A 12,899-nucleotide genomic window follows, 5' to 3' on the forward strand; every position below is an offset into this window, starting at 1 on the left:
GGATGTTTCCTTTTTTGTTGTATCTTTGTCTGTTTTTGATACCAAGATAGTGCTTCATAGGATGAGTTTAGACGTATTCCATCCTCCTCAATATTTTGGAATAGTTTGAGAAGAATTGGTGGTAGTTCTTCAAGATGTTTGGTAGACATCTGAAAAAGCCATCATGTCTTGGGTTTTTCTTTGATGGGAGCTTCTTTATTACTGCTCCTATCTTGTGACTTGTTGGTCTGTTCAGGTTTTCTGTTGTTTCATGATTCAACCTTGCTAGGTTGTATTTGTGTAGGAATTAATCCAATCTTCTAGATGTTCCAATTTTTGGTTGTTGTTGCTCATAATAATCTCTGATGGTCCTTTGAATTTTTGTCTTAGTTGTAATTTCACCTTTTTGTCTCTGATTTTATTTAAGTCTTCACTCATTTTTTTGTTAATCTAGCTAAAGGATTGTCAATTTTGTTTATCTTTTCAAAAGCCAAAGTTTCTGTTTAATTGATATTTTATTTATTTCTGCTCTGAACTGTATTATTTATTTCCTTCTAATTTGGGGTTTGTTTTTTTTCTTTTCTACTTCTTTTAGGGACATTATTTAGATTTTTTTCTACTTCACACTATAATTTATTTTAATTTATTTATTTATTTATTTATTTTTATTATATTTTAAGTTCTGGGATACATGTACAGAATGTGCAGGTTTGTTATATAGGTATACATGTGCCATAGTGCTTTGCTGCACCCATCAACCCATCATCTACATTATGTATTTCTTTTTTTTTTTTTAAACAAAAAATTTTATTGGTGACATTGAAGAAAAGGGCTGGGGGCGGGTGGCAGGAGCTGGGGCAATGTGGGCGGCCCCTCCTCATCTTCCCGCTGCATCGGTGAAATCAGCTGTTGCTGCTCAGCCGCCTGGCGCATGCGCATTATGACGAGGCGCTCGTAGTCCCTGTCCGACACCGCTGAGCCCTTTGACAGTCCTGGGTGGCTGCGGCCCATGGTGTCCTGGGGCTGTCCCTCTAACCAGGAAATCTTCAGTGGGTTGTCCACCAGGCCAACTTCATTCTGGACAGCCAACTCCGCAGCCCTGACGGTCGCAAACTCCACCACAGCAGTGCCTGCCTTCGTACTAGAAAGTACCAGGTTGAGAACCTCACCATACTTTTGCAAAAGCCGTAGAAGGACGTCTTTGGAGTAGCCACCTTTTGACTCATTCTCCTTCTTGCACTTCCATTTTAGCTTTAGTTTGGGGGTTCCTTGGCCTTCAGTATTCTCTGTCTTTCCTCTCAACCTCTGGTCATGCTCCTGGCATATTTGCTCCCGGATCAGCCTCTGCTGTTCCTCCAGCTGCCGGGAACCCTCTTCTCGAGATCAGGCGTTCAATCTCTTACTCTAGTGTCCTGGTGCTCCGGCTCCCCTCCTCCTCACTCTCCTGGGCCTGGGCCTGCCGTTCCCGGGCCTCCAGATCGAGCTTCACTTTCGTCCTTTTCTCATCAAGTTTCTGGGTCCTCTCTGCTGCCTGCTTCTTGGCTTTCCTGACCTTGTCATAGGCAGCCCTGGCTGCAGCATCGGTCAGCACCTCCAAGGCCTGAGAAAGCTGGTGGAAGAGTTCAGCTGCTCTGGGATTATCTGGATTTTTGTCTGGGTGGCAGGAGAGGGCCTTCTGCCTATATGCCTTCTTCACCTCTTTGTCCGCCGCCTTCTCCTCAATGCCTAGCAGCGCGTACAGGTCCATTTGTAAGAGCTCCTTGGTCACTGCCATGGGCAGCGTGTACAGGTCCATCTGTAAGGGTTCCTTGGTCACTGCCATGGTTCCCGCCTGACGCAATCGTACTACATTATGTATTTCTTCTAATGCCATCCTCCTCTAGCCCCCCCACCCTCCAACAGGCCCCGGTGGGTGATGTTCTCTCCCTGTGTCCATGTGTTCTCATTGCTTAACTCCCGCTTATGAGTGAGAACATGCAGTGTTTGTTTTTCTGTTCCAGTGTTAGATTGCTGAGAATGACGGTTTCCAGCTTCATCCATGTCACTGCAAAGGACATGAACTCACCCTTTTTTATGGCTGCATAGTATTCCATGGTGTATATGTGCCACATTTTCTTTAACCAGTCTATCATTCATGGGCATTTGGGTTGCTTCCAAGTCTTTGCTATTGTGAATAGGGCTGCAATAAACCTACATGTGCATGTGTCTTCATAGTAGAATGATTTGTAATCCTTTGGTTATATACTCAGTGATGGGATTGCTGGGTCAAATGATATTTCTGGTTCTAGATCCTTGAGGAATCACCACACTGTCTTCCACAATGGTTGAACTAATTTACACTTTCACCGTTGTGTAAAAGCATTCCTATTTTTCCACATTCTCTCTAGCATCTGTTGTTTTCTGACTTTTTAATGATCGTCATTCTAACTGGCATGAGAAGGTATCTCATCGTGGTTTTGATTTGCATTTCTCTAATGACCAGTGATGATGAGCTTTTTTTCATGTTTGTTGGCCGAGTAAATGTCCTCTTTTGAGAAGTGTCTGTTCGTATCCTTCGCCCCACTTTGTGATGGGGTTGTTCCTTTTTTGTTGTAAATTTGTTTAAGTTCCTTGTAGAGTCAGGATATTAGCCCTTTGTCAGATGGATAGATAGCAAAAATTTTCTCCCATTCTATAGGTTGCCTGTTCACTCTGATGATAGTTTCTTTTGCTGTGCAGAAGCTCTTTAGTTTAATTATATCCCATTTATCAATTTTGGCTTTTGTTGCCATTGCTTTTGGTGTTTTAGTCATGAAGACTTTGCCCATGCCTATGTCCTGAATGGTATTGCATAGGTTTTCTTCTAGGGCTTTTATGGTTTTAGGTTTTAGGTTTAAGTCTTTAATCCGTCTTGAGTTAATTTTTGTATACAATGTAAGAAAGGGATCCAGTTTTAGTTTTCTACATATGGCTAGCCAGTTTTCCCAACACCATTTATTAAATAGGGAATCCTTTCCCTGTTGCTTGTTTTTGTCAGGATTGTCAAAGATTAGATGGTTGTAGATGTGTGGCATTATTTCTGAGGCCTCTGTTCTGTTTTATTGGTCTATATATCTGTTTTGGTACCAGTACCATGCTGTTTTGGTTACTGTAGCCTTGTAGTATAGCTTGAAGTCAGGTAGCATAATGTCTCCTGCCTTGTTCTTTTTGCTTAAGATTGTCTTGGCTATACGAACCTTTTCTTGGTTTCATATGACATTTTAAGTAGTTTTTCTAATTATATGAAGAAAGTCAATGGTAGCTTGATGGGAATAGCATTGAATCTGTAAATTACTTTGGGCAGTATGGCCATTTTCACAATATTGATTCTTCCCATCCATCAGCATGGAATGTTTAACTCTTTGTGTCTTCTCTTATTTCTTTGAGCAGTGGTTTGTAGTTCCCCTTAAAGAGGTCCTTCACGTCCCTTGTAAGTTGTATTCCTAGGTATTTTATTCTTTGTAGCAATTGTGAATGGGAGTTCACTCATTAATTGGTTCTCTATTATTGGTGTACAGGAAAGCTTGTGATTTTTACACATTGATTTTGTATCTTGAGACTTTGCTGAAGTTGTTTATCAGCTTAAAGAGTTTTTGGGCTGAGACGATGGGGTTTTCTAAATATACAATCATGTTATCTCCAAAGAGAGACTATTTGACTTCCTCTCTGCCTATTTGAATACACTTCATTTATTTCTTTTGCCTGATTGCTCTGGCCAGAACTCCCAACACCATGTTGAATAGGAGTGGTGAGAGAGTGCATTCTGGCCTTGTGCCAGTTTTCAAAAGGAATGCTTCTAGCTTTTGCCCATTCAGTATGATATTGGCTGTGGGTTTGTCCTAAGTAGCTCTTATTATTTTGAGATACATTCCATCAGTACCCAGCTTATTGAGAGTTTTTAGCATGAAACGGTGTTGAATTTTATTGAAGGCCTTTTCTACATCTACTGAGATAATCATGTGGTTTTTGTCATTGGTTCTGTTTATGTGTTGGATTACGATTATTGATTTGTGCATGTTGAACCAGCCTTGCATCCCACAGATGAAGCTGACTTGATTATGGTGGATAAGCTTTTTGATGTGATGCTGGATTCAGTTTGCCAGTATTTTATTGGAGATTTTCACATCGATGTTCATCAGGGACATTGGCCTGAAATTTTCTTTTTTTTGTTGTGTCTCTGCCAGGTTTTGGTATCAGGATGATGCTGGCCTCATAAAATGAGTTAGGGAGGAGTCCCCTTTTTTCTTTTGTTTGGAATATTTTCAGAAGAAATTGTACTAGCTCCTCTTTGTACCTCTGGTAGAATTCGGCTATGAATCCGTCTGGTCCTGGGCATTTTTTGGTTGGTAGGCTATTAATTACTGCCTCAATTTCAGAACTTGTGATTGGTCTATTCAGGGATTTTACTTCTTTCTGGTTTAGTCTTGGGAGGTGTATGTGTCCAGGAATTTATCCATTTCTTCTAGATTTTCTAGTTTATTTGTGTAGAGGTGTTTATAGTATTCTCTGATGGTAGTCTGTATTTCTGCGGGATCAGTGGTGATATCCTTTTTATCATTTTTTATTGTGTCTGTTAGATTCTTCTCTCTTTTCTTCTTTATTGATATGGCTAGCAGTCTAGCTCTTTTGTTAATATTTTCAAAAAGCCAGCTCCTGGATTCATTGATTTTTTGAAGGGTTTTTCATGTCTCTATCTCTTTCAGTTCTGCTCTAATCTTACTTATTTCTTGTCTTCTGCTAGCTTTTGAATTTGTTTGCTCCTGCTTTTCTAGTTCTTTTAATTGTGATGTTAGGGTATTGATTTTGGATTTTTCACACTTTCTCCTGTGGGCATTTAGTGCTATAAATTTCCCTCTGTTTTAGCTGTATCCCAGAGGTTCTGTTATATTGTATCTTTGTTCTCATTGGTTTCAAAGAACATCTTTATTTCTGCTTTCATTTCATTATTTATCCAGTAGTCATTCAGGAGCAAGTTGTTCAGTGTCCATGTAGTTGTGCAGTTTTCAGTGAGTTTATCAATCCTGAGTTCTAATTTGATTGCACTGTGGTCTGAGAGACTGTTTGTTTGATTTTTGTTCTTTTGCATTTGCTGAGGAGTGTTTTACTTCAAATTATGTGGTCAATTTTAGAATTGATGTATTCAAATTAGAATTGCTGAGAAGTATGTATATTCTGTTGATTTGGGGTGGAGAGTTCTGTAGATGTCTATTAGGATGCTTGGTCCAGAGCTGAGTTCAAGTCCTGAATATCGTTGTTAATTTTCATTCTCATTAATCTGTCTAATGTTGACAGTGGGGTGTTAAAGTCTCCCAGTATTATTGTGTGGGAGTCTAAGTCTCTTCATACATCTCTAAGAAGTTGCTTTATGAATCTGGGTGCTCCTGTGTTGGGTGCATATATATTTAGGATATTTAGCTGCTCTTGTAGCATTGATCCTTTACCGTTATGTAATGCCCTTTTTTGTCTTTTTTGATCTTTGTTGCTTTAAAGTCTATTTTATCAGAGACTCAGATTGCAACCTCTGCCTTTTTCTTCTCTTTCAATTTGCTTGGTAAGTATTCCTCCATCGCTTTATTTTGAGCCTATATGTGTCTTTGCACATGAGATGGGTTTCCTGAATACAGCACAATGAAGGGTCTTCACCCTATCCAATTTTCCTGTCTGTGTCTTTTAATTGGGGCATTTAGCCCATTTACATTTAAGGTTAATATTGTTATGTGTGAATTTGGTCCTGTCATTATGATGCTAGCTGGTTATTTTCCATATTAGTTGATGCAGTGTCTTCATAGTATCATCAGTCTTTATATTTTGGTGTGTTTTTGCAGTGGCTGGTACTGGGTTTTCCTTTTCATATGTAGTGCTTCCTTGAGCTCTTGTAAGGCAGGCCTGGTGGTGACAGAATCTCTCAGTATCTGCTTGTCTGTAAAGGATTTTATTTCTCCTTCACTTATGAAGCTTTGTTTGGCTGGATGTAAAATTCTGGGTTGAAAATTCTGTTGTTTTTTTTTTTTTTTTTAAATGTTGAGTATGGCCCCCACTCTTTTTCTGGCTTGTAGGGTTTCTGCAGAGATGTCTGCTGTTAGTCTGATGGGCTTCCCTTTGTGGGTAACCCAACTGTTCTCTCTGGCTACCCTTAGCATTTTTTTCTTCATTTCAATCTTGGTGAATCTGATGATTATGTGTCCTGGGGTTGCTCTTCTCGAGGAGTATCTTTGTTGTGTTCTCTGTATTTTCTAAATTTGAATGTCGCCCTGTCTTTCTAGGTTGGGGAAGTTCTCCTGGATAATATCCAGAAATGTGTTTTCCAACTCGGTTCCATTCTCCCTGTCACTTTCAGGTATACCAATCAAATGTAGGTTTGGTCTTTTCACATAGTCCATATTTCTTGGAGGCTTTGTTTGTTCTTTTTCATTCTTTTTTCTCTAATCTTGTCTTCACACTTTATTTCATTAAGTTGCTCTTCAGTCTTTGATATCCTTTCTTTCACTTGATCGATTTGGGTCTTAAGACTTGTATATGTTTCACGAAGTTCTCATCAGCCAGTCACCATCATTTAGATTTTCAAGGCCTTTATTTACTTAAATGTCGTGACCAAGTGCAAAAGGAAGTGGCTGCAAAAACTAGGAAACCGTTTTTGAAACTCAGGGAGGAGCTCTGGGTTGATATTGACACCAAAGAATGTGCAGGAGGTGGTGTGACAGCCCCACACGCTCCTAATCTCTGTCTAGCTGGAAGCCTAGGATGGGAGGGCAGGTGCACTGAGCTGCTGTCTGGAGCGCGTGTTTCCTCCAGAACTGTTTGCAGCCTCCAGGAAGCACCCTGCACGCTTGTGCTTTAGTGTCCCCCTGTACCTACTTGGCCACGTACTGCTTTCCTCATCTGCTATGCAGGGATAACACATCTCTCAGACCTATTAGGAAAATGTTAAGTGCCATCACATGTCATGTGCCTGACACAGGGTCTTACCTGTTTCATGAGGTTTCTGTCAGCCTGCAGCCCTGGAAGAAAAGCCTGTCTTCAAATCCACTGTTCCCAGGTATCCATCCAACAAAAGCAATGCAGGACGTCATAGTAATGCTGGCCGCGTGCGAGTGTGTAATGGGGTCCCCAGGACCTCTGAGTCCACACAATTCTCCTCCGGATTCTTGTCCAAGGGAAGCACACTGCAGCAGGGATTGAGGAGGGTGTCCAGAGCCCTGGGTGCTTGCACGGTGCTCCTGTTCTTTGAGTAGGTAATTGGGCATGTTGGCATGCCTGAAGCGATGATTAGTCCCACTCAAAATGCATCAGTGTCATCTGTCATAAGCTAGGCATAATTCCAGGGCACAGAATGTGGCCCTCTGCTGTCTTGGAGGACACGGTCAGCTAGGAGTAGAGAGACACAGACCCAGGAACCAACACAAGGCAGAGCAAGGTCCATGTTCTGATAGGGGCCCATGTGCTGTGGGAACGGGGAAGAAGAGCACAGGGTCTGGTGAGACTGGGGAGGCTCACACCCTGAGAACACATACAAGACGGCAGGAGTTCAGGTCCTGATGGGAGCCCAGGCGCTGTGGGGGCACAGAGGAAGGTGTGCTTCAAATGGGAGGGGAATTAAGGACCAGTAATTCTTTTGTAGATGGAAAGCCTTCTTTTGGACTTGGTGTAACATTTTGATGCCTTAGAGAAGCATTCCAGGGCGGCGAGTCATGCGAGCCTAGGGATGGAGTTTAGAGCATGTGGGACATGCTCCGGGGTGAGTAGTGTCCGAGCTGGAGCAGGACCTGGGGCAGGTGGATGCTGGGACATAAGAACTTGGGTTTTAAGGAGAAAGGGTTTGGATCTGCTGGCTCAAAGGGTTCAGGCCAAGCTGAGGAAATAAGTGTGGCAGCACCCAACTTTTCCTTATGTAGCTTTGTATTTATTTGCTTGTTCCTTCAGCAAACATTTGTTCATTACTATGTGACAAGCACTAACCTGAGTGCTGAGGAAAGAAAGATGAGCAAGACAGGGCTTCCTTCCTCAGGAAAATCACAGTCCGGTGGAGGAGATAAGTAACATGCACCGTGATGCAGATAGCAGCTTGCCGCCTGCTCCGAGAGCGGTTATGCAGGTGATTGGTAGTGCTTGGTGGTAGAGGGTGTAAGAGATGCTTTAAAAAATGTGCCTTTTGAGCTGAGTTTGAAGGATAAATGGAGTAGGAGCTTTCCAGGGACTGCTGACAACAGGACAAAGCCCAGAAGTGTCACTGAGAGGAGCACACTGGGGACACAGTGACATCTGGTGTGAGTGGATCCTCGGTGGGAAGGGGAGCTAGGGAGAAAAGACTGGAGAGAAGGGATGGAATAAAGCCGGGAGCTCGGGCTTTATCCTAAAGGCTCTGTGACAGCGGCGACGATGTTTAAGCTGGGAGGTTAGGAAGTAAATGGCAGGATAAAGAGGCCTGGAGAGGCCCTGGGAAGATGAGAGGGAGACTTGTTATGAGACCTTTTGTGATCCAGTAGAAGGATCAGGAGGAAATGGGTAGGGCGGGCTCATTAGGGCTGACTGGTGAGTGAGTGAGAAGTCATGTGTGGGTAACTCCCAGGTTTCGGGATTGAGAGACTGGTGCCATTCCCAAGACAAGAGAGTCAGGAGAAATAGATTTGGATGATGGGTTTATTCTGAATATGCGTGAGATTACCACAGGACGCGTGAGGTGCTTTCCCCCATTCCATCCCTACCTTGACATCCTTCCGAAGCTCCTGATCCCTTCAGTGCTGGCCTGGCTTCTCCACTGTCATCTCTCAGCCTGAGCCGCTTGCAGCCCCTTGAACTGCCAGGCTGTGGTCTGCATCTTGCTGCTTCCAAGTGGAGCAGCTTTTCCCTTCTCTCATCTTTAGTCTGGCCAGCTGCTGCTGATCCTTCCAGGCTCACTGAGATGGAAGGCTTTGCGGAAGGCTTTTCCTTTTCAACCACTACCAGGGAGGGCTCATCCACATCGGTCTGCAGCCATGTGTTCATCCTGCCTGATTGTGGTGGTGTGCGTGCAAGACACCTCCACTGCTGTGACACCCACCCTGTAGGGCAGATGGCATCTGTGTCCACTGTGCCTGGCCCAGATGGAAAGTGGGGCAGGAGGAAACATCACAGGAGCAAATCCAGGTAGGACATCCACCAGAGAGCTGGAAACTCCAAAAGACCAAAGACAAGGCACCAAAGACAAATGTGAACACAAGGACCCCGCGTCTTCCTCCACTCTCCTGTCTGCTGGTGAACAGCATGCTCTAGTGTTCAGTTATGCAGGCCCACGCTGTTGGCTTGGTCTTGTGTGTGGAGAGGAGTAGAAAGGGAGAAGGAATGCAGAGGCCCAGGAGGAAGGCTGTGAAGCTCAGTGGCCCATGATGGCCGAGGAGGTAGCCTGGCCTGCATACCTGCTTCCCTTCATTTTTTTAAGCTTCTGAGCCAGCGGAGGCCACATCCCCCAAGGATTAGCTCCCCATGGACTGAGAGCACACAGTTGAGGCAGTTCCATAAATTGGCCTCAGGGGGCTGTGACCCACAGAAACAGTGCAAATGTGCATGTGAGACATGCCTCATTCTGGGGAGACACCCCGAGAGCTTTCGCTCAGTTTCTTAAAGATGCCTGTGGCCTTCAAGAGGCTGAGAACCAGTGCTATAAGGATCCAGTCTTACTTTTTTCCACACATGAAATCCTAGGAGGAATCATAAGATAAAAGATAAGGAAGAAGACCTAGATCCGTCCTTGCTCAGAACTACATCCTCCAGTTTCCCAGAGCGCCCGCACAGAACGTAGAACCCAGTTTCAAAACCACTCTCGTAAAGCCAAAGGCTGTAGAGCTGCAGAGCCAGGCGGACCCTTGGAAATCAGTGTGACCTGGTTCGTGTCTGGGGCCATCAAGGAGGCACACAGAACTATCAGTGGCAGCACTGGAACCCAACACAGCTCCCTCCTCACTCACTGAGCCGCTCTTTTTACTGCTTGCTGTAGCTCCCAAAGCCTACATTTTAATTTAAAACTTTTTTCTTTTTTTCTGAGGTAGTGTCTGGCTCTGTCACCCAAGCTGGAGTGCAATAGCATGATCTCAGCTCACTGCACCCTTGACCTCCTGGGCTCAAGCCATCCTTCCACCTCAGCCTCCCAAGAAACTGAGACTACAGGTGCACGCCACCATGCCCAGCTAATTTCTGTATTTTTGTGTATGTGTGTGTGTGTGTGTGTGTGTGCATATCTGGGCATTCAGATATGCACATTCTGTGATACAGCAGGGAACCAGTAGTCGGTGTACCTGGTTTGCTGCTATCTGTTTTGTGGGGGTAAAACTGATCACCCTGCTAATCACAGCCATGGGGGGTGAGAGAAATAAGGTCTTGCCTTGATTGAATTAGACTCTAGATATACTAGAGTCTGATTTCTAAACAACCTGCAAAGTGAGCTTTTAATCACCATTTTGCAGATGGAGAAACTGGCATTCAGAAAAGGAAAATGCCTTGCCTAAGGCCACAATGTAGTGAAGCCCCAAACTAGACAAACCTCAGGCCTGCCCAATTCCTCGTCCTGTGTTTTCTCCACATCATCTCACTACCTGGGGCTGTGAACTTGCCTGCTTGCCTCCCTGGGGCAGTCCTGACCTCCTCTCATCCCTGCCCCTTCCCATCTTTCTCTCTCTTAGGAGTGTCAGCTTCTCCCAGGGCTCTGGGGCCTCATTCCTCATGAGAAGACACACAGCCTTGCAAAATCTTGCACAGCTTAGTGGATACAGTGTCGATGGGGTCAGCGGTCACATCCATGGCTTCCATAGCCTTTCCAAGCTGAGCCAGCACAATACAGAATTCAGAGGCAGCCCCTGCAGAGCTCCCTGGAGCCTGGCTTCCCATGACCACACCAGAGGCAGCCTCACAGGATCTGAGGCAGATAATGTAGGTGTGTACCCCTTCAAGGCACCCAGCAGCACCCCGTGCCAAGAGTTTGGGGGCCACCTGGTGAACAACAGTGGTGTTCCGGGCACCCCACTCTTAGTGTATCAGATCCCTAGGACAGTCATGTTAGACAAGAACCTCTGTGCCACAGCGGTGGCCACTCCTGGGCCCATAGTCTCCCTTCCCCTGCCCAAGGCAAGTTTGGCAGAAGCATGTCAGTGGGGCAGCCCTCAGCAGAGACCTTCAGTCAGTGAAAGTAGCAGATGGTCCGTTGCTGCTGCCATCCCCAGGTGGAATACCCTCTCTGCAATGGACAACAGCCGATGTCAGCAAGGTCAGTATGAGCCCTCACTGAGTCAGAGGGTGAGGGAGGTGGAACGGGGGTCTCCCATGGCCACGGGAAACTTGGGAGCCACCTGGGTTGCTGATACTCATGGGTTGCTTGACCACTGGGTCTCCCAGCACTGGAGGCTGTTAGTAGACACCCACAGCGGCAAGACTGTGCAGACTCTGCCTCCACTAAGGGAGACAGAACATTCGTAGTTAACCACAGTACAGCACATTTTGAATTTGGTCATCATAGTGTATGCATGTATAAATCAAAGTAAAGACTTAAAATAGAAATTTAGGAGATCAGTCCAAACCAGAGCCAAACCAGTGTGGACTAAGAGACTGTTAAAATGAGATCTTCGAAATATTTTCCAACCTATACTTGGATCTCTTTATTTGAAGTCTAAACTTGTATTTCAGATATCTAGATTCTTTTGTCATTTGTTTTCTGCTGAGAGTATTTTATATCTGCATATAACCTCTCCTCAATGAAAAAAAATGGATCAATATTAACTCCTTTCCTTTTGCTTCCATTTTTATACCTTGCAAAACGTGTTTATTCTTCCTGTTAAGCTATGAGAAGGTTTGATGGGGCAAAGCCTTGTTTTCTCCATTTTATATGAGGCCCATAGTGCGTAGGCTCATTCAGGGTTGAAAGTCATAAGTGGCAAAGATGAGCCTCACCCTGAGGTCCTGGATCCTGGATTAGAACTCTGCAGTCTTTTCAGTGTTTGCGCAATTTGAGGAAGGCCCTTATGCTGTGAAACTGAGACGATAGAGACGTAGATAAAACAGGTTTCAGGCCGGGCGCGGGGGCTCACGCCTGTAATCCCAGCACTGTGGGAGGCCGAGGCGGGCGGATCACGAAGTCAAGAGATCGAGACCATCCTGGTCAACACGGCGAAACCCCGTCTCTACTAAAAATACAAAAAATTAGCTAGGCATGGTGGCGCGTGCCTGTAATCCCCGCTACTCAGGAGGCTGAGGCAGGAGAATTGCCTGAACCCAGGAGGCGGAGGTTTCGGTGAGCCGAGATCGTGCCATGGCACTCCAGCCTGGGTAACAAGAGCTAAACTCCGTCCCCCCCAAAAAAAAACAAAAAACCAGGTTTCTGTCTGGAGCTCACATCTATGTATAAAATAAAATAAAACCGACATGCAGAAGTCAGTACAAGAACTCTTTACTATTCCTGGAGGTGGCAGGTGGGTGAAAGGGATGGGTGGTGGTGCTGTAGAAGTTGAAGGAGACGCGTGCCCTGATGGCAGATGCCCAGGAGGGATACTCTGTGGTAACACTGGAGCTGGACCTGGAAGCCCAGGAGGAGTTGTGTTAGGGAGCAGGGATGTGTTAGGGGTAACGCCTTGTCATTTGGGGTTGAGAGTCCTGTCTTCTGGAGCATCAGTGAGACCCTGAGTAGCACTGGGGAGGGTGTGGGAGGCGTCAGCACATGGATCAGCGGTGATACGTTAGATTTCCTTCCTCAGTTGTAGCTTCCTTCCACGAGGACCCCCAGTGTGGTGGAGGGAGTGCAGGCCCGCCTGTCGAGTCCATGCATGAGGGAGTCAGTTCTTTCCTGGTGAGTATGGTTTAACCAGGGGTCCCCAGGCTGACTCAGGGAGGTAAAGGTCACACTCCATGAACTAAAAGCACAAAGAGTGACAGCATCTTCCTCC

General features: G+C 45.2%; 1 protein-coding gene and 1 pseudogene across 2 annotated transcripts in view; one reads left to right on the top strand and one right to left on the bottom strand.

The window, feature by feature from the left end:
* The window catches only part of GAB4 (GRB2 associated binding protein family member 4), a 36,196-nt gene that overhangs the window by 18,088 nt on the left and 5,209 nt on the right, over positions 1–12,899 (top strand). Inside the window, 2 exon segments of the mRNA XM_032271423.1 lie at positions 10,650–10,900; positions 12,717–12,802. Of these exon segments, the coding sequence (XP_032127314.1) occupies positions 10,650–10,900; positions 12,717–12,802 (337 nt within the window).
* Positions 781–1,753, bottom strand: LOC116544790 (annotated as a pseudogene). The gene has a single exon (XR_004266034.1). The product of XR_004266034.1 is annotated as a dnaJ homolog subfamily C member 17 pseudogene (transcript).

The sequence above is a fragment of the Sapajus apella genome, unplaced genomic scaffold, assembly GCF_009761245.1.
Source record: "Sapajus apella isolate SASKATOON/1434 unplaced genomic scaffold, GSC_monkey_1.0 scaffold231, whole genome shotgun sequence".
In the NCBI taxonomy this organism is placed as follows: Eukaryota; Metazoa; Chordata; class Mammalia; order Primates; family Cebidae; genus Sapajus; species Sapajus apella.